At 41.9% G+C, this 25953-nt stretch overlaps 1 protein-coding gene across 3 annotated transcripts in view; it reads left to right on the forward strand.

Moving 5' to 3' along the window:
- ACSL5 (acyl-CoA synthetase long chain family member 5) overlaps positions 1 to 25953 on the forward strand; it is a 48651-nt gene that overhangs the window by 16541 nt on the left and 6157 nt on the right. For 2 of the 3 annotated variants that reach the window (XM_065923327.1, XM_065923326.1), the window contains exons 2-15: positions 4396 to 4580; positions 8053 to 8161; positions 12333 to 12397; positions 12525 to 12626; positions 14817 to 14916; positions 15885 to 16063; positions 16830 to 16862; positions 16951 to 17002; positions 17800 to 17873; positions 18427 to 18504; positions 20788 to 20922; positions 22008 to 22142; positions 22670 to 22765; positions 25813 to 25885. In XM_065923327.1, the coding sequence (XP_065779399.1) occupies positions 4425 to 4580; positions 8053 to 8161; positions 12333 to 12397; positions 12525 to 12626; positions 14817 to 14916; positions 15885 to 16063; positions 16830 to 16862; positions 16951 to 17002; positions 17800 to 17873; positions 18427 to 18504; positions 20788 to 20922; positions 22008 to 22142; positions 22670 to 22765; positions 25813 to 25885 (1387 nt within the window). In that variant the 5' untranslated portion in view covers positions 4396 to 4424. The remainder of the gene's footprint in view (positions 1 to 4395; positions 4581 to 8052; positions 8162 to 12332; positions 12398 to 12524; positions 12627 to 14816; positions 14917 to 15884; positions 16064 to 16829; positions 16863 to 16950; positions 17003 to 17799; positions 17874 to 18426; positions 18505 to 20787; positions 20923 to 22007; positions 22143 to 22669; positions 22766 to 25812; positions 25886 to 25953) is intronic. The other variant, XM_065923328.1, reaches the window with a different exon arrangement.

Genomic DNA, 25953 nt, shown 5'->3' on the forward strand with positions numbered 1-25953 from the left:
CAATTCAAAAATAGGCAAATGGCTGAAATAGACATTTCTTCATAGAAGAAATGCAAATGGCAAAAAAAAAAAAAACAGATGAAAAGTTGCTCAACATCGTTAGTCATAAGTCACAAATCAAAACGAAAGTGAGATGGCATTTCACACCCATTACAATGGCTATTATTAAAAAGAGAGAGAATAGAAAAAGTTGGTAAGGATGTAAAAAACTGGAATCCTTTACATTGCTGGTTGGAATGTAAAAATGATACAGCTACTATGGAAAACAGTTTGGTGATTCTTCAAAAAGCTAACATAAAATTACCATGTGAACCAGCAATTCCGCTACTATGTATTTACCCCCAAAGAATTGAAAATAGATATTCAAACAAAATTTATATACTCGTCATAGCACTATTCACCATATCCAAATGGTGGAAATAACCCAAATATCTATCAGCTGATGAATGGGGCAGCAAAACGTGGTCTATCCATACACTGGAATTTTATCCAGCCATAAGAAGGAGTGAAATATAATACTAATACATGCTAAATTGTAAACATGGATAAGCCTTAAAAATATTAAGTGAAAGAAGTTAGACACAAAGGGTCACATATTATCTGATTCCACTTATATGAAATATTCAAAATGGGTAAATACTGAGTTGGCCAAAAAGTTTGTTTGGGTTTTTCCATAACACCTTACTGGAAAACCCAAAGAAACTTCTTGGCCAACCCAATACATGGAAACAGAAAGTATATTGGTGGTTGCCAAGGGTGGGGGGAAGAGAGAGCAAGAGTGACAGTTTCATGCGTGCATGGTTTCCGTTCTTTGCAGTGATGAAAATGTTCTGAAAATAACTAGAGATGTTGGTTGCACAACCCTGTGAATGTATTGAATGCTACTAAATTGTCCATTTTAAAACTGGTTTATTCTACGCTATGTGAATTTTGCCTCCATTTAAAAAAAATATGGGAGCCAGGGAGAAAGGAACTGAAATTCTGTGTATAGCCTGTGTGGATACCTGATTGGCAATAGCAAACAAAGTGAGTAAGCTATTTCAGCTGATGAAATAGATTCATCCTTCAGTGTTAACTGCAAACAAAGCCCCTTGCCACTGTAGGCAAGGTAGTGAAGTGGTCAAGCTCATCCCATTTATGGTCAATAGGACAGGAGTATGTCTAAAATGAGGGCTCAAGAATTGGTAGATCATGATCCAGATTAAACCCAATGTATGCATTTTCCCCCTCCCCCATATATATACATGTGTCCATTCTCCCCCCAACTCCCCCCCCTTTTTTTAAATATTTGTTCATTTATTTAATTTGGCTGTGTTGGGTCTTAGCTCATGGGGGCTTCTCTGGTTCTGGCACATGGGCTTCAGAGCACTCAGGCTCAGTGGTTGCCCTGTAGCATGTGGGATCTTAGTTCCCCCACCAGGGATCAAACCCACGTCCCCTACATTGGAAGCAGGATTCTTAACCACTGAACCACCAGGGAAGTCCCCAGATATGTTTTCATTATCCCATGCCAGACCGTTATTCATTAAACCAGAAGTTAAAATTGAGCTTTCATAAAGATCCAGTGTTCCAGGTTTTCTAGAGAAGAAAACCTGACCTTCCAGTGACCCTGGTCTCACATTACTCCATGGTAAGAATCAGCCGGGCTGGACAGAGAGTGCCACCGTTAGACTGGCCAAGGGCTGTTTCTCTCCTCCCTTCATATTACCTGCCAGGAAGTTCACCCTCCTCTTCCGCATCCCACCCTGGCACATTTCACCTTTAATCCTCTTTTAAAAATTTTGTTTACAAAGTCTCCCATTAAGACATAAGTCTGCCTTGCGTAAGAAGAGAGCAAATGTCCGAAGGGCAACAATTTGTTCTTGAGGCCAAGAAGGGGGTACAGGAAAAAATCTCTTATTTGAGGGTGGGATGAGGGCAGAGGGCAGAAGCCCAGATCCTAAGATACCACCAGACTGGTGGCAGAATCCAGGCTGAGGCGGGGAGAGGTTTGCCAGCGGGCAGAGATGGGTGAGCACAAAGGTTTCTCCTCACTGCAGCACTGCTACCTTTCTGCGCATTTTGCAACCTTCCCCGGGGCGGCCCGCCTTCTCAGCCTGGCTTGGGTGGCCAGCCTTTGAAGAGACAGTGTCCCGCATGGCTGACTCTTGGATGAGTTTTGCCTCCTGGACTGCCACTTCATCATACGAGCCTGGTAAAGCCAGATTCCAAAAAGCCCAGCTCTCAGAATCCTGGCAGATTGTGACAACAGCACCTGTTGTTATGTAACCTACCACCTGTGGGATCTGGCTTTTATTTTTAAGTTTCTTTTTTTTTCTTCCCCCACCTAAACACAACGTGGAAGAAGCCAGAGTTGGGACAGCCATCTCAGGCTCTGGAAGTTCAATTTTCCTCCATACAATGGCAAGGGACTACTCCAAATTCAGGTAATAACCAATTAGAGGCAGAAAAAAATGACGAAAAGTGACTCAGGGTTTCTTGTGACTGTTCCTAGTCCCACACAAAATTTCTAGACTTTATAAAAGCCTTTGTGAGAGTGGGCTGAACTGTTTTTCTTAATGGAGAAATTTCCAGATGCCTGCTAGTGGCAGCTGCCTCAAAGCTCAAATGGTGACTTTGAGTTTGATCTGATAAAGCTCTTTGTTGGACTTTATTCACTCTCTTGATTTTCAGTAGGAACATTTGCTCTTGTCTCTTGAGATATTGTTCTGTAGGGCATTACAGTAAATTTTTGTTGTTGTTCAGTTGCTCAGTTGTGTCCAACTCTGTGACCCATGGACTGCAGCACCCCAGGCTTCCCTGTTCTTCCCTATATCCCAGAGTTTGCTCAAACTCATGTCCATTGAGCCAACGACACCATCCAACCATCTCATCCTGTGTCATCCCCTTCTCCTCCTGCCCTCAATCTTTTCTAACATCAGGGTCTTTTCCAGTGAGTCGGCTCATCACATCAGGTGGCCAGTGTTGGAGCTTCAACATCAGTCCTTCCAATGAATATTCAGGATTGATTTCCTTTAGGACTGGCTAGTTTGATCTTGCTGTCCAAGGGACTCTCGAGAATCTTCTCCAGTACCACAGTTTGAGAGCATCAGTTCTTCAGTGTTCAACCTTCTTTATGGTCCAACTCTCCCATCCATCCATGACAACTGGAGAAACACATACAACATCTGAACATCCTTTGCTGAACATACAACATAAGGTGCTAGATGAATTCAGCCTCCTTGAACTCTATGGCTAGACTCTGTAAGGAGGAAATGAGTTGTGGTTTTGTCGATTTTAATGGGGAGGCAGCAGTGGGAAATGATGAATGAGCTTGGACAAGTCACTTTACTTCTGAGAGTTTCTATTTTCTTATCTGTAAAATGTGACTTTGTGATATTGGTTGAAATAAATTAGATAATCCCATGCAAACAACCCAGCTTGGTGCCTGGCATATAGTTGGTGCTCATATGTTTGCTGCTGTTATTGTCCTAATTAAGTCTAAAAGTTGTGAGGCAAGACCTGGAAGAGACCATGTCAGTGAGAATAAGGTCTTAGGATCTACCCAAATGATAATGCCTCCTTTTAGAGTAGTTTGAAGCTAAAGTTGACTGGAAGCTACAAGTAGAGTTGAGTTGTGAAGGGAAGACTTTGTTTCTTTTGGATCCCAGAGATCTCTTCCTGGCTTAAATCTTCAATGCCCGCCAGCTACCATGTGCCAGGCCCATTCTCCAGCAACCTTTCTGCAGACCTGGCTAAAGTTGTCTCTGATAAAAACGATTCCTCCAGGTTCCCTGGAGAAAGAGGACTTTGGACCCAGCAAGGTGTCATGCTTTTGATCTCTGAGACCCTCCTGATGGCTCAGAAAAGAAAGCAATGAGCAAGGCATATCTGGGCCAGCAGGAAATGTCCTTCACAGGAGAACACATGATTTCTAAGATGGGTGGTGTCACCTCTCCAGAGGTTCCGTCTTCTGTTTGGCTGATACTAGGGAGATGCAGTCTTCATGACCCTCTGTCTGCCTGGGTAGTAAAGCTCTCTGGAACCCCCTCCTCTGACTACCAGCTTATGTTGGATCCAGAGGGCTTCTTCTAGGCTTTGTGAACCAAAAAATAAAATGGTAGTCATTTCTCAAAATTGTCTGGGAAATGATTAACCTCTTTCCTTTGATCCTTACCCACTTGTGGGAAGACAATCAAGTAGCCAGGGTGGAGAACATATTCTAGTATTTCCGACATTGCTAAGGTAAACAGTGGGAGGAATTCAGCTGCTAGAGTGGTTAACTATGGCTATATGGAGGGTTAGAAGCTGTGTGTGTGTGTGTAACTTCTGTAAGCATAGAGAGCTATTGGAGCAAAAAAAGAAAACATGGCAATTTCCTCTTTTTCTTTCCTCTCTCTCTTTTTTTTTTTACAGGCCTGAATTTCCTGCTGCTATTCATAGAGATGCTTTTTATCTTTAACTTCTTGTTTTCCCCACTTCCAACCCCGGCACTGATCTGCATCCTGACCTTCGGAGCTGTCATCTTCCTGTGGTTGGTTAACAGACCTCAGCCCGCCTTGCCTCATGTTGATCTGAACAAGCAGTCGGTGGGAATTGAGGTAACATGCCAGTTGCCTTTGCAGTTTGTCAGCCTTCATGGAACACAAACTGTAACTCAAGACCTCAGCAGAGGTAGTAAAGGAGACTGGGAGTAGTGTGGGAAAGTAAGCCTTTTTGATTAGCAAAAATAAGCAGAAAATCTACAAGTTGAAAGTTCTAGTAATGGTACATTTTTGTTTTTAATGAAATAACAGATTTTACTGATTTTATGATGCCAAAAATCTAGATGTGGGATTGGCAAACTATTGCATGCAGACAAAATTCACCTTTCACTGTGTGAGCAAGCTAAGAACATTCTTTATATTTTTCAAGGGATATGTAAAAAGAATAAAAGAAAAGGCTAGATCATATGTGTTCCACAAAGCCTAAAGTATTTACCATCTAGCCCTTTGCAGGAACACGTTGCTGACCCACAATCTAGATGATAGAGTCAGTACTCTGCGGACAGAAGAATATTTTCATTGAGAAATACCATGTCTAAGAATGGTAAAAAAAAAAAAAAAAAAAAAAAAGTTATTGAATTCAATTCCAGCTTTGAGTTAATAGTCTCTCTTAAAACTGACAGACATTGAACTGGGTTTCTCCCCTCAATTCTTTGACATTTTAGCAAATCATACCACTTCCTATATCTCTGAACTAAGGGATAGTGCCACGAATTTTCTCTCATGATTTTTCATCTTCAAACCTTTTCAGAGAAAAAAGCATTAAAGTTAACCCTTTCTGATCTTGTTACAAACTCTGTGCTTCTAGTTGGGAATCTGATTCCAAGTTGCCTCCACCACCCTTCGTTTTATTTGGAAGATTGTCATCAGCAACTTCCTGTCCCTATAATCCCGATACTTCAGGCTGCATGTCTTTTCAATCATCCCTTTCCCCTGACTGTTGGTTTCCCCTCGGGAACTTCAACCCACTGAAATCTGACCTTTATCACTACCATCCCCTCAGACTTCTCTGCATCACTCATAGTCTAACTTCTAAATTCAGTGATTCACAACAAGGTGCTACTCTACAGTACAGGGAACTAGAGTCGATTTTCTGGCATAAACCATAGTGGAAAAGAATATTAAAAAGAATGTATATATATGTATAACTGAGTCATTTTGCTGTGCATCAGAAGTGAATACTACATTGTAAATCAAGTATACTTCAATAAAGAATAGATTAAAAAAATAAATTCAATGATTCTTCCTCTCAGTTGACTTGACACTTCCTTCTTGAAACTTCCTTTGCATTTCATCATATCCTTCGGTGAGATTTCTGCCTAATTCCAAGGTAGTCTTTCTTTGTTACTTAGATTCTTTCCTCTCTTTATTCTAGAGTTTCAATCTCACCATCTTTTGATTCCTCTGAAGCAAAGGCTGGCAAACTTGTTCTGTGAAGGCCAGATAGTGAAGAGGTTAGGCTTTGCAGACCACATGGGTTGTGTTGCAACTATTCAACTCTGCTGTTACACTGTGAAAGCACCAAGAGATATGTAAATGAGGGCAGGGTTGTGTTCCAATAAAACTTTATTTAAAAACTGGCTAGCCATGTTTGGCCCCAAATATAGTCTGCTAATCCCTGCTTTCAATCCTCACAGCTTTTGAGAAAACCTCCCTCTAATATGATATGAATATGTACCTGAAAGGCTATGACACCCAAATCTGACCTCTCTTTTGAGTTCCAGTCCACCTCAGTGGCACTTGAGTACCTCAGGCTCCACACATCTCTTTATTGCTTGTCTTCTCCCTTCATACCGACGTGCACACACACACACTCTTGCATACACACCTGCACACTTTCCTGCGTCCCCTCCCGCTCTAACTCAGTTAAATGCATCTCTGCTTACCCAGTTGCCAAAAGTTGAATCATCTTTCATTCTTCCTCAATGCTGTCTATGTAAGTAGACATCAAGACCCCATCTTTCTTTCCTAGAAATAGAACTTTGCTTTTGATGTCTTGACTTAACGTGACATCTGATGGAAATCTTCCCTGATGCTCCAGATTAAGTCAGATCTTTTGTTAGAGTATCATGGGTTATCTTGGACTTTTATAGCTGCTATCTTGGTAGTCACTTACAGTTTTGAATGCCTATTTAATTGATGGCAAGTCTTCTCTAACTTTCATGAGGGTTGAACCGTACCTCTAGCTCCTACGGTAGCTCCAGGATATCTAGATCAGGACTGGATCCTAAAGTTCCAGATGACATTTCTAGACCTATCCTTAGCTATGCCCTCATTCTCAAATATCCTGTTCTTGAGCTGCCCATCAGAATCTGCAGTGTGTTTTCTTGCCTTCTTTTTTTTAAGTTGAAGCACAGTTGATTTACAATACTGCATTAGTTTCAGGTGAAACACATAGTGATTTTTTTTTTTTTGCAGATGATATTCCACTATAGGTTATTACAAGATACTGGGTGTAATACCCTGTGCTATACAGTAAATCCTTGTTGCTTCCTCTGCATCTTTATTCAGGCTATTCCTTCACTCTGAACTGTTCTCCTTTCCCTACATTCTATGAAACTACATATTTTTGGTAAATGCTTACTGCCTTCAAAGTCTCTATTGAAAAATTATTTCTTCTCTGTAGGCTTTCTGCTTGATTCAGTATTGGTTACTTCATTCATCTCCCCAAACATATGTTGTTATTACAGTGTGTACATCACGGTATTATATTTGCATGTTTTCCCCTTCTCGTCCTACCCCAGCTCCCAAAACTCTCATTTATGTGGCGCTCATGGGCAGATCCCCTGGAGAAGGGAAAGTCTATCCACTCCAGTATTCTGGGATGGAGAATTCCGTGAACTGTATAGTCCATGGGGTTGCAAAGGGTCAGACAAGACTGAGCACTTTCACTTTCACTTCAGTTTCACGGGCAGTAGTTTTGTCTTAACTCACTTTGTGGTTACAGTATTTGCACAGTGCCTTGAACATAGTATGCATTTGATAGATGTTTAAACTTAATATGAATTTTTTATAAAAGGGCTTCCCTGGTGGCTCAGATAGTAAAGAATCTGCCTGCAATTCAGGAGACCTGAGTTCAATCCCTGGGTTGAGAAGATTCCCTAGAGGAGGGCATGGGAACCCACTTCAGTATTCTTGCCTGGAGAATTCCATGGACAGTGGAGCCTGGCAGGCTATACAATCCATGGGGTCACAAAGAGTCGGACACAACTTAGCAATTAAGCCCAGCACAGCACATAACTATAATCTTGTCTCGTGTGTGTGTGTGTGTGTGTGTGTGAGTGCATATGCATATACCTAGGGAGGTGCAGGTAAATTACCAAAAACATAACTGCGACAATCTCTGGGTTTCTCTGATATGAAGATACCACAATTTTGAGACTTAAAAAAATTGATTGACTGAATACTAAAAGGGTCATCAGTGTGACCTCAATAGTCAGTATTTCTGTTCTTTTCAACTCAGTCCATACAGGTTTGGAAAGGGTGGGGGAAAACTCAGGCTTGACCTAAACTCAGTCTTGTGTCTTAGGGAGGAGCCCGGAGAGGCACTTGCCAGAAGGACAATGAGCTGATACGCAACTACTTCTCGGATGCCAAGACGGTATATGAAATCTTCCAAAGAGGACTTGCTGTGTCTGGTAAGCCTGGCTGTTTCCCCTGGCCTGTAAGACCAAGGTGGGCTCTTGTTCCCCACCTCTCCTTCCCTGTCTCACTTCTAAAACTTTGTTTAAATGTGGTGCCCCAAGAAGAATTAAAAATACAGCATGGCAGGGACATGAGCAGAGGATCTGGGTGTGTGCCGAAAGCTGTGTAGCAGGACAGACTTGGGCTTGAAACCCAATTCCTCTGTTGCCAGCTGTGTGACTGCACAAACCATTTGCCTCTCTGAATCTGGTTCTCATTTAATACAAGGAGAACTTCCTGGCCAAGTGGTTGTTAAAGAGCTAACAGTAGAAAAATATTTTGGTTAATCCACTAGTACATTTGTTTAGGAGGATGTGTTTCATAAATGTAGTTCCCTGTGTTATAGAATCTGAGCCAGAATTAGCATCCAGGCCTCCTGACTTTTTACCTTGACCTTGCCCCTAGTATCATACTGCTGGACCTTGTTGCTGCTTTTAGTATCACAGAAGGTAATTGTCTTTTGGACTTTCCTAGAAGCATTATCCCATGACCTTTGGTAGGTTCATTTCCAATGAATGAAAGAAGTGCATAAAGGTTCAGTACTTCTATCTGGTGTCATTGAACACAATGCTGGGTATACCAGCTTCCTTTCAAAATCAACGGACTTATAACTCTCCCTATAATTTTTTTTATGTTTATTTAATTTATTTATTTGGCTGCATCAGGTCTTAGTTATGGCATGTGGGATCTGGTTCCCTGACCAGGGATCAAACCCAGGCCCCCTGCTTTGGAATTAAGGTATCTTAGCCACTGGACCACCAGGGAAGTCCCACTCTCCTTTTAACTTTTTTTCTTTGGGGTGATACTCTGTCCAGGCAGAGATTTACCTATGTGACTTTTTGTCCTCCATGTCCCTTCTGCCTTTTAACTATGACTATGGAAATATTTAATAGCCAATTCCTGTTGGGTACTAACTATAGTACTGCATGGATAGCATCTACTTATTGTCTTACACCTCAGGGATTAGTTGTCATACACCTCCATTTAAAAGTTTTATTTATTTATGACTGTGCTCAATCTTCACTGATGCTCGCGGGCTTTCTCTAGTTGCCTCGACAGGGGGTTACTCTGTGTTGTGGGGTGCAGGCTTCTCGTTGCAGTGGCTCCCCTCGTTGTGGAGCAGGGACTTTAGAGTGTGCAGGCTCGATAGTTGTGGTGCCCTGGCTTAGCTGTCACCAGGCATGTGGTATCTTCCTGCACCAGGGATCAAACCTGTGTCCCCTGCATTGACAGGTGAATTCTTAACCACTGGACAAACAGGGAAGTCCAACCTCATTTTTTAAAGTGAGGAAATAGAGACTCAGAGGTTCAGGAATATTTTCAATATTTCCTGACTCTAGTTCAGGAAAATATTCCTGAACTAGAAAATGTTGATGCTGATACTGAAATCTAAGTCTCTGTCTAGATTATTTTATTTTATGTCAGCTCTTAAGTGTTTTGTAAAGATTGTTGTTCCTCAAGACAATGAAGGTTGATATTGTAAAGAAAGCTTCTATCCAAAGGTTCCAGAGTGGACTGTACTTGGTATTTCTGGCTCCACATCAGTACTGATTTAGATTTCCATCCACATAACAAACAAAAACAAACCAACTGCTAGTTTCTTTACTTATTTGGCAACTTAAGATAGTATATAGCTAATATGATAGACTTTCCTTTGAGATTTTCCACTTTTTGAAGTTTTCTTCACTGTGCATGAATTGTTATTGGAACTAGATACAAGTCATTCAGCACACAACATGTGGTACATAGGACACACCTTCATTTAGAAATTTTTTTCAATGGTAAATTAAAACTAAACAGATAAATTGGCTTCTTGTGTAAGTAGGCATGAAAAATCCAACCTATTTCCATAGAAAAATGACACATCTGCTTACAACTGGGATGGAATACATCATCCCTAACCTCTATCTTTATAGGGTTCCCAGGTGGCTCTAGTGGTCAAGAACACACCTGTCAATGCAAGAGACTTAAGAGACATGGGTTTGATCCATGGGTTAGGAAGATCTCCTAGAGGAGGGCATGGCAACCCACTCCAATATTCTTGCCTGGGAAATTTCCATGGACAGAGAAGCCTGGCAGGCTATGGTCTACAGGGTTGTAAAGAATTGGAAACAACTGAAGCAACTTAACACAAACACACACAACCTCTATCTTTAATCCCTACCCAGTAGATGGTCCATGTTGAGAATCACCTGCATACATGTGTGCTAAGTTCCTTCAGGTGTGTCTGATTCTGTGTGACCCTAGGGATTGTAGCCTGCCAGGCTCCTCTCTCAGATAATCCAGGCAAGAATACTGGAGTGGGTTGCCATGCCCTTCCTCTGGGGAGAATTACCTGCAGATAGTGTTTAAAATATAGATCCTCTGTCTCCACTTTGTTTTACTGAATTGGAATTCCAGATAGTTGCTGTTCAGTCGCTAAGTTCTGTTCAACTTTTTGCAATCCCATGGACTTTGCACTCCCAAGTACATCAGGCTTCTCTGTCCTTCACTATCTCCCAGAGTTGGCTCAAATTCATGTACATTGAGTCAGTGATGCCATCCAACCATCTCATCCTCTGTCGTTGCCCCCTTCTCCTCCAAATATGAATTTTAAACAGAGCTTTACAAGGGCTTTGTGTGCCACAGTCTCAACTCTACCTAGCTTAGGGCCCCAATTTTGCTGAGAAGTTGTTAATGGGTGGATTCTTTATAGATGGCCATATCTTAGAACAGAAGATCTAAGTTGATTAAATTAATCAAAGGCTAGGCTATTGCCTAGTCAGGACTTTGGCTAATCAAACTGAAGCTGATTAGGGCACAGAGTTTAATGAAACCCCAGTTGGTACCCCCTTGGGCCAATTATTTGACTTATTCCTTGATCATGGGCCTTTGCTCGTATTTTTATCCATAGGGAAGTGATAAGAACAAGAAATATAGTTTTTCTCACCCTTATCAACTCTGCCACTTAATAAATGAGCATGAAGTTGCTCAAGTAACCTGAGCTGTAATACATGGAACTCTGTTCAATGTCATGTGGCAGCTTGGATGAGAGGCGAGTTTGATGGAGGATGGATAGGTGTATATATGTATGGCTGAGTCCCTTCGCTGTTCACCTTAAGCATCACAACATTGTTAATCGGCTGTACCCCACTACAAAATAAAAAGCTTTAAAAAAAAAACAACCCTGAGCTTTCTAACCAACTGTCCTCACCCCCAGCTCCTACCACCCCTCCCAATCCAGTTATTTCATTTAAAATACTCTTTTCTAAGAAAATACTCTAACTTTAAAATGACCAATTTGAAAGTATGTATTGTAGCATTATTGGAGGTGTCAATTTTGGAAACAATCTCCATGCCCAAAATGAGATCAATTCAGCTATACACTAGAATCCTTCACTACTTGACCATAATAAGGTCATTAAAATCTCTATAGAGAAGAAATAATAACAGGAATATTTGTATAAAATGGGGGAAGAAAGCAGGATACCAAAATATATATGTGGAGTGAACATAACCTTGAAACTATCAAAGCAAACACTTAATATCAGTCTCGATAATGGTGTCTATGTGACAAGATTATTGATGACTTGTATTTTAATTTTTTGTCTGTTTTTATGAACATATTTTTTTACTGTGCATATATGTTAAGTCGCTTCAATCATGTCTGACTCTGTGGCCCTGTGGACTGTAGCCCGCCAGTCTTCTCTATCCAAGGAATTCTCCAGGCAAGAATACTGGAATGGGTTGCCAAGCCCCTTTTTTATTGTAGGGAAACTCAGTCCAAGATTACCCAATACAGGTTTTTTGTGTTCACTTGTAGGTTTTTGCTTGTTCACGTCATGTGGTCTAGTCCATATTCATGGCTTTCCCCAAATGCCTGTTACCATGGAGGTCACATATTCCAACATGGAGCCACCCCTGTTTTTCAGCATTTCCTAAATGTTGCAGATGCAGTTTTCAAGGCTCTCTCTGTCTTTGAGAACTGAGTACTTACCACTTTTGCATTTCCTTGGTACGTAAGAGAAAATTTCGTCCTTACTGGATTTGTCCTTTGTGTCTTGTCTCTTCCTAACCTCCTTTTACTTTCTCTGGTCCAAAGAATTTGCAACTAGAGCTGACTTTCTCTTAAAATTATGTTTTTAGACAATGGGCCTTGCTTGGGATATAGAAAACCAAACCAGCCCTACAGATGGCTGTCCTACAAACAGGTAAGTCAGGCCCATGGTTTTGGATAAGTTCTTTTGCTTATGTGGTATCCTGAGCTAATTTATTCTCTCTGGAGTCTTGATTGCTTTTTTTTTTTTCTCTCTCTCTCTCTACCTCTCTCTTTTGTAGGTGTCTGATCGAGCAGAGTACCTGGGCTCCTGTCTCTTGCATAAAGGATGTAAACCGTCACAAGACAGCTTTGTTGGCATCTTTGCTCAGAATAGGCCAGAGGTAACTGTGCTGAAATTAACTGAAAGAAATGAGTCAGGGCCAAGTCTAAAGACTTTAAACCCTACCCCAAATCCAGCACTCTGATGCTTGATAAGGACTTATGAAAGCTGTTTAAAGACCTCAGACTCCTTAAACATTGTTCCAGTTGAAAGAGTTATAGTGCATGGCCTCTTTAATCCTGGTTGAATGTCTGGTGCTATTTGCTAGGTGACTGGGCTTCTCTCATGTGTTGCCAGTTTTGTGTCATTTTAAGCCAGTCTGTCATATGAGGAAAATAAGGCAACTGTGAGGGGACTGGCACATAAGAGCTTGAGGATGACGTGGAAAGGGGTGAATTGGTTTTAGAAGTTGAACTTGCACATTGTCCCTGAACTAGTAACCAAGGCATCCACTTCTCCTGAGACCAGCTGTAGCCATCTTTCCACAGTGAGTTGAAAGCAGATTTGAGACATTGCAATGATTGGAATTAAGCTTATCTCCAAGTTCAAGTGAAGTCATTAGGCCCAATATCCTCAGAGAAAAACCTTTGTGTGTTTTGGAATACTTGCATGACATACACTTACCCAAGCCAGTTGTTTAACTGAAAATCCAAGGCGGGGGCAGACCTGGCTGCGCTTCTGGGTGCCTCTATATCCTTCATCTTCCCTTAACCCAGCCTTGGAGATATCCTTGACTCTAGTTCAGGAACTTAATACCAAACCTGGTATCTATTAGGGCTGCCATAAAAAAAAAAATACCACAGACTGGTGCTTAAACAACAGAAATTAATTTTCTCACAGTCCTAGAGTCTGTTCAAGATCTCCAGTTCAAAGTCAAGGTGTCAGCAGGTGTGGTTTCTCCTGAGGCCTCTCTTCTTGGCTTGCAGACAGCTGCCTTCTTGCTGTGTCCTCACTTGATGTTTTCCTCTGCCACCCCCAGGGTGTCTTCCTCTTCTTATCAGGACAGTAGTTATGTTGGATCAGGGTCCCATTCTTATCAGCTCTGTGCTATACTATGCTTAGTCACTCCCTCATGTGTGACTCTTTGTGCCCCCATGGACTGTAGCCCACCAGGCTCCTCTGTTCATGGAATTCTCCAGGCAAGAATACTGGAGTGGGCTGCCATGTCTTCCTCCAGGGGATCTTCCCAACCCAGGGATCAAACCCAGGTCTCCCACATTGCAGGTGGATTCATTACCATCTGAGCCACCAGGGAAGCCTGAGGATACTGGAGTGGGTAGCCTATCCCTTCTCCAGGGGATCTTAACCAACCCAGGAATGGAACCAGGGTCTCCTGTGTTGCAGGCACATTCTTTACCAGCTGAGCTTTATGATCTCGTTTCACCTTAATTCTTTTTAAAAGGCGCTATCACCAAAAACAATTGCCTTGGTGTTAGGGCTTCGACATGAATTTAAGGGGGAACATAATTCAGTTCATAACGACATTTAAGACCCATGATTATCAGGTTCTGACCTATCAGCCCAATTCCTCTCACTCTTTATGCTTTCTTATGTATATGTAGTGATGTCATGCAATCCTGCTTTGTTCATTCACTTCCTTCGTCCTTTTCTGCCTCCATCTCCATAACCAAATCCTACCTGTCCTTCAGCTACTGCTACTAAGTCACTTTAGTTGTGTCCGACTCTGTGTGACCCCATAGACAGCAGCCCACCGGGCTCCTCCGTCCATGGGAGTTTCCAGGCAAGAGTACTGGAGTGGGTTGCCATTGCTTCTCTCTGTCCTTCAGAGCCCTGCCCAATTTCCATCACTTTTCCCAAAGTAGTTCCAGATAGCCTTACCCCACCCCTGAGAATGACTCTGTTTCCTTAAGACTCCCTAATGCTTTCTGTAACTCTTATGGATAGAACTTATTACACTCTACCTTTGTTTTATAGTTGTCTCTGCACCCACCTTATCTCCTTTATTTAATTATATTTTATAGCATCAGCAATGGCAGTCCCTAAAGCATCACAAAAAAGAAGAGATTTGAGGGGGCTTCCCTGATGGTCCTGTGGTTAAACCTCTGTGCTTCAAATGCTGGGAGTCTGGGTTCCATCCCTGGTCAGGGAACTAGATTTCACAAGCCACGACTAAAGATTCTTTCTTTTAACACAGAGCCGCCAAATAAGCATTTGTTGACTAAATGACTGAATTAACATACTTCCTCGTCAAAGCATATGCTAGTCCTTATTTGAACATCTCTCCATACAGTGGGTCATCTCTGAGTTCGCTTGTTACACGTACTCCATGGTATCTGTGCCCCTGTATGATACCTTGGGAGCAGAAGCCGTCATATACATCGTCAACAAGGGTAAAACTTTACTATTACATTTTAACTTGATTCTTTCTTGATGCTGAGTAGTTCCTCATTATTGGATTTTGTTAACAGAATGCTGTGATCAGAAAAATGCTCAAGTCTCTCTTGTCCTGTAGCACCTAGGATATAATTTAGAGGGAAGTTACAAAAAGCCCATGAGTCAGGGATATACTTAGAAGTTTCAATGAAATGCTTCAAGGTGGCGTAATATGCCAATATAGTTTGGCAGTGAGCTATTTTCACTGGCCACCCTGGATGAAAGGCCATAGAGTGAGTGAATAAATCACTTAATTGACAGTATCACTATGAAACTACTGGTTTAATTTCCTACTCTTGTAAATCAAAGTGAGTATAGTTCACCAGCGTGTACCAGTGTCCATGGTGAGCCTGTAGACAAAATGACTATTGCTAGGGAAACAAGTTCAAGTTCAATGAGCAAGTAAGAGATATCACTAGATGTTACCTTGCATCACAGAACTGGTAGATTAAGTGAGTAGATCCGTTGGAACTGTAGACTTAATCAGAAAGTTTCTACTTGTGTAAACAAGCATCAAAGCAACTGCTACCATTAAAAATCATAAAATGCTTGTCTGCTAAAATCCTACTTGCCCCCTCCTTCCCCTTTAATCCCTCTTCCCCATGCCCCCAGACAAAACAAATGGACAGGACCACACATGTGACCAAGCATGTCTGTATTCTTAACCTGAAGGAATTTTGTGGCTCCTCTAGAAGCTATAAACGGTTGGCAGTATGCAAGGAAACTAAGTGCTTCTGTTTCAATTAAGTTTATTTTATTATCAATGGAATGTTTCAGATTTTATACATTATAAATCTGATTTACAAACATAATCTCCTTTAGGGATCCAGTAGTTTTGACATTTTCAAAAATCTTTTCCTCTTTGCAAGAAAATCGGGTGCACGGCACACAAGAGGCTGACCTCTGGCTCTCTTTCTGCTTTCAGCTGATATCTCCACGGTAATCTGTGATACACCCCAAAAGGCATTAGTCCTGATCAGTAATGTGGAAAAGGGCCTCACCCCAGGCCTGAAATTGGTCATCCTCATGGATCCCTTTGAGGATGACCTGAAGAGGAGAGGGGAGAAATGTGGAGTTGAAATCTTATCCCTGTTTGATGCTGAGGTAGGGACCTGAAGCTCAACTGCCAAACAGAAGGCTGGTCTCACACCATGGGCAGCTTGCAGGACTTCCATACAAGAAAGCAAGTTGATGTCCTCCAGAGGTGGCAGGGGAGGAGTCAATTACATTTATACTATTAAGCTATGGGAATCATTTCCCCAAGACAACTCAGAAAGCCTGCCAGTGGGGGAGGAAGGTCTGTGGCCAGCAGACAGACTTCCAAGTATAGAATTTATAAATACAGAAGGAGTTAGGGAGGTGATCCTGGAACCAGGCTTCCTAGGTTCACCTTCTAGCTCCATATCTATTAGTTATGTGACCTGGGGCCAGTTGCACCACATCTTCTTTTCCCCCTTGGCAATATGAAGATGAAACCATCCCTACTTCACAGAGGAGATTTAAAGAGTTAAATGAGAGAACATAACAAGCTCGGGACAGTAATATAATGTGCAGTAAGCCTTGAAATGTCAATTATTCATTTTATTTAAAATGATTTACCAATGGTCCTGGAAGACCAAACCTTGAGAGTCTGATGGGAAGTTTGGACCTTTGGGATCTGCCCTCATGAGCTGGTATTCTAGAGAGAACTTATAGTCTACCCCGAGACTTCCATTGTGCCTGAATGTTGGCTTCCGGGCCTGACCTGGGTTGGAATTTTGGTTGTATTCCCACAGAGGTGTTCACATGCAAAAGGAAAAGAGGACTGTATTTGTCCTAAGACTGTCCAGCTCGACTAATGTCTTTCTTTCTTGCTTTCCTGTTCATGCAGAATTTAGGCAAAGAGAACTTCAGAAAACCCATGGTAAGTTTTCTTCTGCCTGATCTTGAGTCTTGCCATCTTCAACTCTCAAAGCTCACAGTAGACTAAGCCCTTATGCTTCCCCCTCCAGCCTCCTGCACCAGAAGATCTGAGCATCATTTGCTTTACCAGTGGGACCACAGGTCAGTGCCCAGGAAGTTGCCCCAGATGCCGCTAGTTAACCAAAAACATGGCTTGAGTCACTGGCCACTGGTAGGCTGGTAAATATACTTTACAAGCAGCCCTATCCTGAGGGACTTATAAACTAAGACTTCTGAATATGGTTGCCCACTTAGAAAAACCCACGCATAAGCAAACACATTTCAATGAACAACCAGGAGCAGTTTACAATGCTATGGAATGGAAGGGCCTTAAAGATGGCTTCATAAAGTCAACTTTCTCACACAGCCTACCACTCTCTCAATTTAACATCACTGGAATGGCTTCACTCAATCAAGATAGCCCAGTGGTAGATCTAAGCAGATCATTCCGTGTCCTCTTTCTCCCCCTCTATGTAGCTACCTAGTTACTAGAACTCTAAATAAATTTTAATTTGAGCCATAATAATCTAGAAGTTATAGCCATTTCAGCATGCCCCGTTTATAAAGTGATGGCCAGGTAATATTGGTAGGTCTGAAGTCTTCAACATGAAAACAGCACGAGGCAGGGTGGGGGTCACTTGGATTCTTCTTTTTGTTGCTCTCTGAGACTGTGGCTGTGTCCTGTGTGGTAGCACAAGGCTAATAATGCAGTCAGAGTAGAGTTTCTGGGGGTATCAGTTATTCATAAGCAGAGTCATACACCATTCATAAAAAGACCCAGGGACAGAAGAAGTTCTCGGCTCAGTGGAACAGAACCAAATGAATGTGGCTTCTTATTTCAACGCCAGAGACAATCTATTAGTCACTTACTGGATCTTTCCACCTCTTCTTTCCTACAGGTGATCCCAAAGGAGCCATGTTAACCCATGAAAATATTGTTTCCAATGCTTCTGCTTTTCTCAAATGTATGGAGGTCAGTGGTCAATTGAAAACGAGGCTGTCATTAAAATGTCAATCTGTTGTAAGATTTTAATCTTAAAGTGAGAGGAAGCAGAGAAGGGAAAAACAGATTGAAGGCCTGAGTGTGGATAAATACTGGTACATCTTTGTCTGGAGTTTTGCTCTTTTATTTATTTATTAAGATATATATTTTTAAAAATCTGGACCATTTTTAAAGTTTTTATCGAATGTGTTATAGTATTGGTTCTGTTTTATGTTGTGATTTTTTGGGGCTACAAGGTATGTGGGATCTCAGCTCCCTGACCAGGGGTAGAACTCACACCCCCTGCATTGGAAGGTGAAGTCTTAACCACTGGACCTCTGGGGAAGTCCCATAGAGTTTTGCTCTATTAGGGACACTACAGATCTCCACACTCAATGCAGTTAGAGCAGCCCTGAGAGTTACACAGGGCACATCTGCACAACTGTATGCAGCAGTCCTAGAAAGAAGAAGTGTTTAAATCCTCTTTGGAAGAGGAAATTAACATTAACCCATTGTTGTCTCCTTTCCATTTCCTGATCTCTAGGATGTTTTTGAGCCCAATCCTGAGGATGTGACTATATCCTACCTCCCCTTGGCTCATATGTTTGAGAGGGTTGTACAGGTAAGATCCTATATTCCTAGCCGGTGTGTGAAAAGAAGGTCCTGACTTGCTAGTCCCACATTTATTCCAAGGGCAGCTCTGCAACATTTGCAGTCCACTATCTAATGTGAGGGCACGGGCAGCAGGAATTGTCATGGCTGAGTCCTAATCTTGGCATCATCCCTAACCTGCTGCAGAGTCTTCCTGTATTGAATCTGTCTGTATCCCACGGGGTGAATGCTTGCTCCTGCCTTCACACAGGGTGCCTGCAAGTTCTTGGAGCTCACAGCCTGGAGCTTACTATCTATCCTGCGCAGGAAGATGAGGCATTGTTTTTTCTTTTCTTTGGGCTAGAAGTTTTGAAAAGATCTAGGCTTAAAGAAAAGGAAGTTCCCCCATAGAGGGGCGAAGAAGGAATCTTTGATCCAGATAAGGTGTCCAGAGTGTGTCAGGGGCAGCTGCTGACGATGGTACATGTGCTAGGGAAGAGCTGGCCTTCTGTGAGTGGTCACCAAGCTTTTCAGGCTATTTTGAGGCTGGTTTGAGAACCAAAAGCAAAAACACAGGTGTCATTAGGGATAGAAAATCCCCTCTCTGACCCCTGCTTAAATATCTCTTCAACCAGCTTATCTGTTGGTACATGAAATGCTAAAATGGAAGATTCAGTTCCTTGGGTTAAAGTGCTGATATCTGATTAATATAATATTGATTCTAATAAACATGTTTTTCACATTTTCAGTCAGTTCAGTTGCTCAGTTGTGTCCAACTCTTTGTGACCCCATGGACTGCAGCACTCCAGGCTTCCCCGTCCATCACTAACTCCTGAAGCTTGCTCAAACTCATGTCCATTGAGTTGGTGATACCATCCAACCATCTCATCCTCTGTCATCCCCTTCTCCTCCTGTCTTCAATCTTTCCCATCATCAGGGTCTTTTCCAATGAGTCAGTTCTTCATATCAGGTGACCAAAGTATTGGAGCTTCAGTTTCAGCATCAGTCCTTCCAATGAATATTCAGGACTGATTTCCCTTAGGATTGACTGGTTTGATCTCCTTGCAGTCCAAGGGACTCTCAAGAGTCTTCTCCAACACCACAGTTCAAAAACATCAGTTTGTCGGCACTCAGCTTTCTTTATAGTCCAACTCTCACATCCATACCTGACTACTGGAAAACCATAGCTTTGACTAGACAGACCTTTGTTGGCAAAGTAATGACTCTGCTTTTAAAGGTGCTGTTTAGGTTGGTCATAGCTTTTCTTCCAAGGAGCAAGCGTCTTTTGATTTCATGGCTGCAGTCGACATCTGCAGTGATTTTAGAGCCCCCCAAAATAAAGTCTCTTGCTGTTTCCATTGTTTCCCCATCTATCTGTCATGAAGTGATAGGACCGGATGCCATGATCTTAGTATTCTGAATGTTGAGTTTAAAGCCAACTTTTTCACTCTCCTCTTTCGTTTTCATCAAGAGGCTCTTTAGTTCTTCTTTGCTTTCTGCTATAAGGGCGGCGTCATCTTTGAGGTTACTGATATTTCTCCCGGCGATCTTGATTCTAGCTTGTGTTCCGTCCAGCTGGCATTTCTCATGATGTACTCTGCATATAAGTTAAATAAGCAGGATGACAATATGCACATATATATGCACATATATGACAATAGGACATATATTCCGTGAATATACATGAAAACTTCTGGAGTTTCCACATTTTATCACTTCTGAAATTGAGACAGTCTGACCACTGTAGACGTGTTCTAGTTTGAGTGGCAGCGCTTTTTTCTTAGTGCTATGTAATGAATGGGCTCTTAGAAACGATGCCTTAGGCACTCATCCAGAGCTGTGGGTGGAGTAGGGGTGGGCCTGCAGCCTCACAATCTGATTTACCTGTCTTGCCACCTCAGCAGAGGCGAGTGTCATCCTGTCTAGGGAGTAGGGCCTCAGAGTTCTGGGTACATGAAGTGTCAAGGGTGAGGGGGTCCAGAGAAAAGTGCCCATTTTTGTTGTTGTTCAGTCACTAAGCAGTGTCTGACTCTTTGAGACCCCATGGACTGCAGCACACCAGGCTTCCCTGTCCTTCACTGTCTCCCAGAGTTTTCTCAAAATCATGTCCATTGAGTCGGTGATGCTATCTAGCCATCTCATCCTCTGCCACCCCATTCTCCTTTTGCCTTCAGTCTTTCCAGCACCAGTGTGTTTTCCAATGAGTCAACTCTTCACATCAAGGTGCCCATTGGACGTCCTTAATTCTGTCCCAACAGACCCAACTCAAAGAGGTTCTTTGGCTCTGAGCCCCGCTCTCTGGTTTTGCTTTTAGACTGTTGTGTACTCCTGTGGAGCCAAAGTCGGATTCTTCCAAGGAGACATTCGGCTGCTGCCTGACGACATGAAGACCTTGAAGCCCACGTTGTTCCCTACGGTGCCTCGGCTCCTTAACAAGGTCTATGATAAGGTACTTACATTTCTTCTCCTGGGCTGGCCCTGAGCTGTGTGGGGCTTGGGCCTGACTACAGCTCCTAGAGACTCTGAGTTGCTAAGAACTGTGCTGCATTTCCAGCCTTAACCCCACCCCCACCAGCATCCACTTACAGCCACACTTACAAATGCAGCCATGAAAAATTGTACAAATGAAACCCCCTTTCCTCTGGATGAGATTACTTGGATGTGATATGGAGAAACAGATTAATTCAGAGACTTGAGGAACCTCTCAAAATTCAGCTGACTTGGAAATTGTTACTCTGATTTCATAACACCTGCTGGTTAGGGTGCTTCTTGCTGAGGTGCTAAGCCCATGGTAAATATTTCATATACATTCCATCATTTCATTCCTACAAAAACCCAGGAAATCACACCAATGTCCATTATCCCTAATTTACAGATGACAAGACTGAACCTTAGAGGTTAAATAACTTGTCCAGAGTCAGGTCTAATGAGCCAAAATTTCATGGCCTCATGACAGATTTAGCTGTTATTGATCTCTGCTCTGTTTTTCATTAAGGTTAGGAAAATGGTGATTTTTCTAATCCAAGCATTTCTCTTGCCTTCATTGGCTGAAAGTCTGCCAGGAAGGCACAAATATTTTATTTTTTCCCTTTTATTTATCAGTCTTGAAAATGATGAGCTGGTACCCCAGTGACCTTCAAAACTGGTCAGTGAGAAGTTTTATTTGTAATATTATGATACTCTATAACATACATACATATGATCCTAAATCAAAAGCCCTAACAGTGGTACACAATCAGCTGTTTCATCAGTACTCTCAGGTAACTTTGTAGATAGATGGTACCTTTTGGGGACATGCTGTATCAATTGTCAAGGTTGTTTGCTAAGGACCAGGAATTTGGAGGAGCTGGAGCTTTGTCTGTGTGTACGAAGTTCACTTGTTTGTTAGCATGGACTTTCATCATTATTCAGCATACCAGTGCATGAATAAGAGCCACTTTCTTTTGATGCTAGGAGGCACTATCTCTTGCTTGTTGATGAATGGCTTCGGTGAGTATACAATGTTTCCAACTAAGAGGAGCTGTCACTCTGCAGGTACAAAATGAAGCCAAGACACCCTTGAAGAAGTTCTTGTTGAACTTGGCTGTTGCCAGTAAACTCAGTGAAATGAAAAAGGGTATCATCAGACGTGACAGTCTGTGGGACAAGCTCATCTTTAGAAAGATCCAGGTATGTTGGGTAGGTCCTGATGGAGCCAGGTACATGTCTGGGTTGCCCTCTGCCTCAGCATACTTTGCTTTTCCTTTGATGGTCAAGCGTCTGTTTAACTGGAGACCCTTTGGCACTTTCTGTGTTCACTCAACCTTTTGAGATCTCTCTCAGACAATTTTGCCACTAAAGGGATTTGGCCGAAATGCAGAAAGTGGATTTTTGTTAGGTTCTAACGTTTTCATTCTCTTAGGTGGTCTGTTGAGAGTCCTAAGTAATTTGAAAGGTCCAACAATACAAATTACCTGAGGAAATGTAAAAAAAAAAAAAATCGCAGGTCTGGTTCCTTCTGTGGATGGTGGTGACCATAAGAGCTAACATTTTAAGTTCTTTTCTGCAATGATGGACCCTTTCTAAGTGCTTTGTGAATTAATGAGTTTAATCCTTATGACAACACTGGATAAGTGGGCTGTTCTGCACGTTTTGCAATGTAGGAGACTAAAGCTGCAGGAGTAGTTTCCAGCAGGTCTTTTGTTTCTATTAAACAGGAAAACCTGGGTGGGAATATTCGGCTTATGGTCACTGGAGCTGCCCCCATCTCACCTCCCATCTTGACATTCCTTCGGGCAGCAATGGGATGTCTGGTAAGCCAAGCACCTTTTTTTTTTTAAATTTTTTATTGAGGTGTAGTTGCTTTATAATGTTGTGTTAGTTTCTGCTGTAGAGCAAAGTGGATTAGTTATATACATCCATGTATCACCTCTTCTTTCCTTCCCGTTCAGGTAACAGGTCCCCTTTTTTGGATGATAGCTAATTTCACTTTTGTACAAGTAAAACTCACTACTTAAATAAAAATGAAAACCCAAATGAGAAGTGCCAAGGAGAAAGTCAGCCAGAAGCTCAAAGTCAAGAGAAAATATCCTTCCAGTCACCACTTAATGCATCTGTATAAAGAAACCTTGACACAAATAGCATCAGTGTTAACAAAACTTTGCCATTTGCAGCAGTGTGGATGGACTTGAAGAGCATTATGCCAAGTGACGTAAATCAAAGACAAATTCTATGTGACATCACTTATATGTGGAATCTAAAAAATACAACAGACTAATGAATATAATAAAAAGGAAGCAAGCTCACAGATACTGAGAACAAACTACTAGTGGTGGGTAGAGGGCAATTTAGGAGTAGGAGGGTAAGAGGTACAAACGGTTAGGTACAAAATGAGTTACAAGAATATTATTATATGGGAAATATGTCTGATGTTTTATAATAACTATAAATGGAGTATAATCTTTAAAAAATGGCATCAGTGTTCTAACACACTTGTTAAGCAGTGCTCGCCCCATCCATATTGATTCTAGTCAGATAAACATCACTTTAATAGTTTTGTAATAGTTTATTGAATGTACCCAAATAACTAGTCTCCTGTTGATGCATGTTAAGCCGCTTCGGTCGTGTCCAACTCTTGACTCTTAGAGACCTATGAACTGCAGCCAACCAGTCTACTCTGTCCATGGGATTCTTCAGGCAAGAATACTGGAGTGGGTTGTCATGCCTTCCTCCAGGGGATCTTCCTGACCCAGGGACTGAACCTACGCTTCTTACCTTTCCTGCATTGGCAGGTGGATTCTTTACACTTGTGCTATATAGGAAACCCAGTCTCCTATTTGAGAGACGTCATTTTTTTTTTTTTTTTTTTTTTTGCTGTTATAATCAATGAGGTGATAAGGATATTAGTGAGTATTTATGCAACTGTCAATTTAGGATAAATCTTTGCAACTGGGAATTATTGGGCCAAAGTATATTAGTTTTTTTACATGTTAATGTTGATGCTCACACTTCCTCAGAAGGGTCTTGTCTTTCTTATACATTCCTGCAAATAATGCACAAGTCCTGTTAGCCCCACCTTGTTGCTAGTGATAGATATTTTCAGTCATTTAAATCTTAGCCAAATAGATACTTGAGAAATCTGATTACAACTTTGTTTCTTTTATTAACACCAAACATCTTTTTGGGAGGTCTTTTTTTTCCCTTGCCCTCATTGCACTGAACATTCCACAGATTTATCTAGTAGTATTTGTGAGGTTTTGTTTGTTTGGCTGCACTATGAGGCAGGCAGGATCTCAGGTCCCCAACCAGGGACTGAACCCAAGACCCCTACACTGGAAGTGCAGTCTTGACTACTGGACCCCAGGGAAGTCCCTAAACATCCTTTCTACTGTTTACTGGCGCTTGTGTTGCTTTCATGAATTACTACATTACTTCCTTATAGAAAAAAGAACACAGGAGAGCTTGGTTCTCTTTCACCTTGCTTTCTAAGAATTCATATAGTAATAAAATCAATCTCTGTTGTCTTAGAAGTGTATTTCCTAGTCTCATCTTTTGCACTGTGTACTGCTAGGTAAAGGTTTTAAATGTTTATGCAGCAAGTCACCTTTTTTATGTGGCTTTATAAGGGCTTAGACCTTAGGCTTCCTGATCTGACTCTCAATATTGCATAAAACTGTTTTCATCCAGATTTTCTGGTAACCTTGTGGTTTTACCTTTTTTCAATTAAGTCTCTGCTCCATCTGGAATTTAGTAAAAGGGCTTGAGTACAGATAGTCTCATATTTTACCCCCAGATGGCTAACTAGTTCTTTCTTTTGTCCAACGTGCACAGCATGAATGAAACAAACAGCCTTGTCCTCATCAAGTACCACCTATGTGTGTACCTGCCTTCACAACAGATTCTGAATTGATGCCAAGGCCAGAGTTCCTCTGGCCTTTCAAACTAGCATCCTCTTGGCCATGCTTAACACCTTCCCTTCCCTCAGATCCTAAAACGCATAAATCAGAAGGCCCTAGGTCATATCCCTCCCAGAAATGCCTTTTGATTGGGTAAAATGCCATTTTTACATAACTGTGGTGGGGATGTGTGTATCAGAAAAAGTACACAGTTGTGAGCAGGTTTGTGTTTGATTCTTTCGAGAATTTTAGCAATGCCTCTCTTCTGCCAGCTCTGCCTGGGTCAGACCCCATCCCCACTTCAGACTCCGCATGTATTTCCCCCACAGCCCCTCTCCAGTCAAGGTTAGCCTTCATACCAGCAGTTGGTCTGTGCTACAGACCAAATCTGGCCTGTTTTCTCTATTTATAAATAAAGTCTTGGTGGAACACAGCCACACTCATTTATTTATGTATTGTCTACTGCTGCTTTGGTGCTATATTGGCAGAGTTAAGTCACTGACATAGAAAACAAATGGCTCATACAGTCAAAAATATTCACTCTCTGGTTCTATATACAGAAGTGTGCCAACCCCTGTTCTATACCATAGCTATTTCCCTTAAAATATACTTCTCTTCTTTTTTAGCTCCTTCAGTAACATGCCCATGCCTAGGTTCAAGTCCAGTTGCCATTGGGTTGCATGTCACTTAATGAATAACTCTCTTTTCCCCATCAGCTTGAAATGCCACATTTCCCAAAGTATAGTATGTTTCCATACTTTGGTCTATTTCTGGACCCTTTTGGTTTTTAGTGAATCCACAGTTGTAAAGACCTAACATCTCAGGTTTTCATGAATTCAAGGTTTTAAGACACCAAGTGTCCTCCAGCTCTTAGACACCTTGCTTTCCTCATGTCTGGTCGTAGGGCATGGCCAGCTCCTGCTTTAGCTTGAGTAACTCTCAAAGCCCTTCTTTGGTTCACACAGGTGTTGGAAGCTTATGGTCAAACAGAATGCACCGCTGGCTGTACAGTCACATTACCTGGGGATTGGAAATCAGGTATGCTCTTAGTTTACTGGACAGCAGGTGCAATGGCTGGGTGAAGAGTTCTAGATAAACTAGCATTT

The sequence above is a fragment of the Muntiacus reevesi genome, chromosome 2 (genome assembly GCF_963930625.1).
Source record: "Muntiacus reevesi chromosome 2, mMunRee1.1, whole genome shotgun sequence".
Lineage (NCBI taxonomy): Eukaryota > Metazoa > Chordata > Mammalia > Artiodactyla > Cervidae > Muntiacus > Muntiacus reevesi.